Below are 5000 nucleotides of genomic sequence, written 5' to 3'. Positions count from 1 at the left end.
TCGTCGAAGCTATCGCCAAAATCTTTGGAAAGTTTTGCACAGACGATGGGACTAATGGAAAAACTAAGTTGAGCAAGACACAACAAGTAGGAAGAAATTCGATTCCACATTATAAATTGCTCAGCCTGGATGTTTGGATCTTTTAACATATAAAGCAAGTGAATATTTACAACATGGTAGGGTAACTGACAGAAAAAATAAGCAATGACAAGACCTAAAACTAACTGGGAGAGTTTGCGCTTGTCTTCGGGTATACTATCGACAAAGAAACGCTGTGTTATGTAATGGAGGATGATATGGGTGATAAGAACTAGACCAAAGGGTAAGAAATAACAAACAGTTATGATGATGAGTAGCAGGAATTCATCATTTAAGTCTGGTTTAAAAGTACATCGCTCCAAATCTTTATTCACATGGTAGGCAAATGCAAACGGTACTCCAGCAGTAAAAATGACCACAAACAAAATGACGACAATTATCAAGGCATGTTTGCCTGAAATAATCATATTAGGACGGTTAGTGAGGATGAGGGCATTTAAAATAGACAGTACAACAAGATGAAACGCAACCACAATGAGGCTGCAGTGTGCCATGTAGTTAGTTATGTTGCACCAAATATCTGTGATGTTCCAACGAGTGCTTGTGAAGTTCACAATTGTCTGAGGAATCTCAAAGAGGATGTAAAGGATGCTGGCAAGAGCTAAACCTCCGATCACAACATGATGTGCAATCCTCATGTTTTTGTAGACTATGAGACTCCGTAAGATGAGAAAGTTGCCAATAAATCCCACCAGTCCGATCAAAGAGATCAGACTGTTGAGGATTAACTTGTCACGAGGGTCAAGCATGTTTACAGATGTCTGCAGGTTAAATCAAGTTTTACTTCAAGAATGGAATGTCAGCAGAGAGACAAAACGTGCAGCATTCTGGAATAAAGAAGAAAGAGAGAATGTCAGTTGAAATGATAATGTAATTCTGGGTAAATAACAATAACAGCAACAACAGCAGTAACAATATTTGGATCAAGGCCAGCAACAACATTAAAATCAATAATTTCTACAGAAGCAACAACAACAACAAAACAAACAACATGCATGGCTATGCGTTTAAGAAGTTTGATTTGCAACCAAGTAGTTCAGGTTCAGTTTTATTATGTGGTACCTTGGGCAAACATCTTCTATTATAACCCCAGGTCTAATATCTTGTGACTGAATTTGGTAGAAGGATGAAATCTGTCGTATACATGTGTGAGTGTGTATGTGCTCTTTGCCTTGACATTGGATGATAGTTGAAATTAATATCACTGTCATACAAGCAGTGTCATTCATTTTCAATATTCTGTGAAAGCACAACTGGCCATATGGAAGTATTGCCTTGCTTGGAAATACATGAAAGTTGGAAACAGAAAGGATATCCAACTGCAGAAAATTTGTTTCCATAAACAGACACACACACACACTAATTGCTTCAGGTTCAACACACTACAAAGTACAGAGTGAAATTCAGTTACAATTTAGTATTCTGTACTCTAATCATGAAAATAAATTTTTTGAGCAAAGTTTTTCTCAGTTAGAATGAACTTCTTTGGTGAAAAACATTTTAAATGTTACAGAAAATGCCCAACTTGGTAGATAAAGGAAGCTCAGTTTGTTCTTCTTTTTAACTTTACCAGTATAGTTCATGCCTTATCTTAATCTTCCCAACCGTTTTTATCATATTTCTGTTGAGACACTATCTTTATTTCAATTAATTTTGAAAATAATGAATTATTTAGTAAAATAACTTATGTCATAATTAAGCTGGTGTTTAGAATATAAATTAACATGAAATTTTTATGAAAGGTTTTAATTTAAATCACCTTAAAATAAGTTTATATCATAAACCAGAGGTAGTCTCAGGCAGGTTGGTACCAAAATCTGTTTAATATTATATTATTTTCAAACTTAGTGACCTAGAAACGTCATTTAAGTTAAGTTTTGTTTATTATATTTATGCATTTCAGTGGAATGGAGAGGGGCATGGTTTTCAGAGAGTAGCACAAACCATCATGATTGTCGGATTGCCAACTCACAGCAATAACAAAAATGCAAAGAACAACAGCAAACCTTGTGGCCACTAAAAGATTTCATTCATAACAAATTATATGACTCTAATTTTCAAAGTAAGGCAGCTTGTGTATGTGTATATTTGTGGGGCAGTAATAAAGCCTGATTTCAGAACCAATGTTGTAAAGGTGTGAGATTTGATCCAAAGAAGAAGTTCATATACAATTGCTCTAAATGCTTAATGTAGCAGCAAACCTCTGTCAATGCTGGAACTTTCTGGAATCTTCACACAATGACCTTCTTACTCCCCGACTGAAGATTCTTTTATTCAAGGGACATACAGACTCTACAATATATATCCCCACCAAATCTAAATGAAAATTGTTATTTGGTTATAATAAGCTGACAGAATCATTAGGGTATGGAAAAATGAGCTTTGCAGCTTTTATTCCAGCAAGAAGTGTTACAGTTTTGCAGTGAAAGGTTGAGATTTGAACCCAAGGTTCACAGAGTTTGTGCAAGGCATCCTAAAATACGCAGAGCTGGTTCAGATGGTGCAATCAACTGCTCCAGCATGTTATGTGTTTTTATTAAATCCAAAAGGATAAAAAGCAAAGCTGACCATGGCAGGATTTGAACTCAAGTGCAGAGAATTAGAAGAAATATTAAATGAACATCACTGTTTTTATCCCATGCTAACCATTGTGCAAATTTGCCACCTGTGTTTGGAGATAGTTATACACTTTTATCTTTTAATTTTGTTCCTAGAAAAATCTTGATGATTATTACATAAGCAGAGAAACCAGAGATGCGGTAATGCTTACCTGGCAAATTAATGAATATTTTGTTTATGAGAAACATGAAGAGTTTACATCACAGACACGCAACAACACTACTGCACACTATTATAGTGCAATTAAAACCACACAAACAAACACACACATACACAAGTAGAAAAACTAAGATTAAAAGTTTATAGTTCTAAAGCATTCTATAGAAAATAGATTGGTTAAACTTTTACCACAGGAGATCAAGTTACTACACCCAACAAAATATTTGTAGGATCACATTCATCTAAAATATTACAAGAAACATGGTGCAACAGAAACAGAAATAAAAATTTATATTTATATTTATACGCTTGTATATGTAGTTGTTTATTTTACTTTCAGGTAACTCAACAACTTATACATACAAGTTGTTTACAAGATATTTTAGTGGTAAATGAGTCAAGGACACTGTGATTTCTATTTTGCAACCTCTCTACTTAGCTATACATATACATACAGGCATACACACATATGCTCACGAGTATGCATGCAGCTGTGCACTTGTGTTTGCATACATATTAAAATGTGTTTATTATAACAATTCTATATATTATTCTACACATGTCTTATTAAAATTTTTCTACACATGTTTTATTAAATGTTTTAACATACATGCATGTATGCATATATATGTGTGTGTGTGTGTGTATAAATATGCATATGTTTGTATATGTATGTATATATGTGCACTGATGTATGTATACACACACACAAACATATACATTTGCACATACATTCACACACACACATTACACATATATTTTAGCAAATAAAGTAAAAAATACTCAATACATAGTGTAGAGTATATATATATATATATGAATTATGAATTAGTTGATGCTTCATTCTGTTGCTCCTCAAATGTCATGTACTTTTCCATGTAATTGCCCATAACTGCTTGAACAAGAGACAGTACAAAGCTCAACCAGCTATTAACACATACACACCCATCTATACACACCTACATCCATACACACCCACCTCCACACATACCCAGATCCACACATACCCAGATCCACACATGTGCACCCACATCCATACACACCCACACTACCCCATATGTGCACACACACACACACACACACAAACACACACACACACACAAACACAAACATACACAAACACACATCCCTACTCTCCCCCACACCCACACCCTACTTCCTCCACATTGTTCATCAGTTGTTAATTTATGACTAAAATTAAAAACTGAAGTATCTTATTCTTTCACATTAAAACTTATACTTTAAACCTTAAACATTCAAAACTGACCAAACCCATGTGTTAATAAAAAGGCACAACTAATGTCTGGTAATTACCCAACCTTAGTTAATATTAATTATCATTAGTAGTAGGTCCTCATCCACACCCTCAGTTCAACTATTATTAAATCAGACACACATTAAAAATATTTTTTTAGGTTAATTAGTATTATATGATTATATCAGCATTTTTAATATCATGATTAGGATGAGGGGAGTGGCAGAATTGTTACATCATCAGGAAAAATGCCTTACAGCGTTGGTTCAGACTCCAAATAATCTGAATGTAAACATTTTGAGTTCAAATCCTGCTAAGGTCAACTTCGCCTTTCATCCTTCTGGTGTCCATAAAATAAAGCACTCATCAAGTACCAGGGTTAATGGTATTCATTAAACCCTGCCCCTCTCTTCTGCCTAAATCAGAAACCATTATAAGATTTAATTAGTATGCTATTGGTGGTTGGCATAATCCCGATTCTGTGGAATTCCTAAATTGGCTCTAGTCAAAGACTCTTCTTTATCTAGAAGACTGCCTTTGTAATGTTCTCCTCATGTGGCAAGTAAAAGACATTGGGGTCAGCATCATCATCATCATCATTATTAAAGTGACAAGCACGCACTCGTACATACAAGCACACAGGTATATATATATACATAGTAGAATAAAAAATAGAAAGTCCTTGGTACAGTATTATTATATGTTTGTAAAAAATGAATAGAAATGGCTTTTCTGATAATTTTTCCACTTTAAAAATTAGATGTTCATAAGTTATTAAGTGTTTCGAACATCTAATTATTAAAGGGGGAAAATTTATCAAAAAAACCATTTCTATTCACTTTATATATATATATATATATATATATAT

The 5000-nt window shown here is 33.9% G+C and overlaps 1 protein-coding gene across 4 annotated transcripts in view; it reads right to left on the bottom strand.

Moving 5' to 3' along the window:
* LOC106868411 (neuropeptide CCHamide-2 receptor) overlaps positions 1-5000 on the bottom strand; it is a 52500-nt gene that overhangs the window by 878 nt on the left and 46622 nt on the right. For all 4 annotated transcript variants that reach the window (XM_014913646.2, XM_014913644.2, XM_052978379.1 and 1 more), the window contains one exon: positions 1-926. This exon is cut by the window's left edge and continues 878 nt beyond it. In XM_014913646.2, the coding sequence (XP_014769132.1) occupies positions 1-848 (848 nt within the window). In that variant the 5' untranslated portion in view covers positions 849-926. The remainder of the gene's footprint in view (positions 927-5000) is intronic.

Source organism: Octopus bimaculoides, chromosome 2, assembly GCF_001194135.2.
Source record: "Octopus bimaculoides isolate UCB-OBI-ISO-001 chromosome 2, ASM119413v2, whole genome shotgun sequence".
Lineage (NCBI taxonomy): Eukaryota > Metazoa > Mollusca > Cephalopoda > Octopoda > Octopodidae > Octopus > Octopus bimaculoides.
Note: the sequence above shows the minus strand (reverse complement) of the source record. Positions and strands in the feature narration are given on the sequence as shown.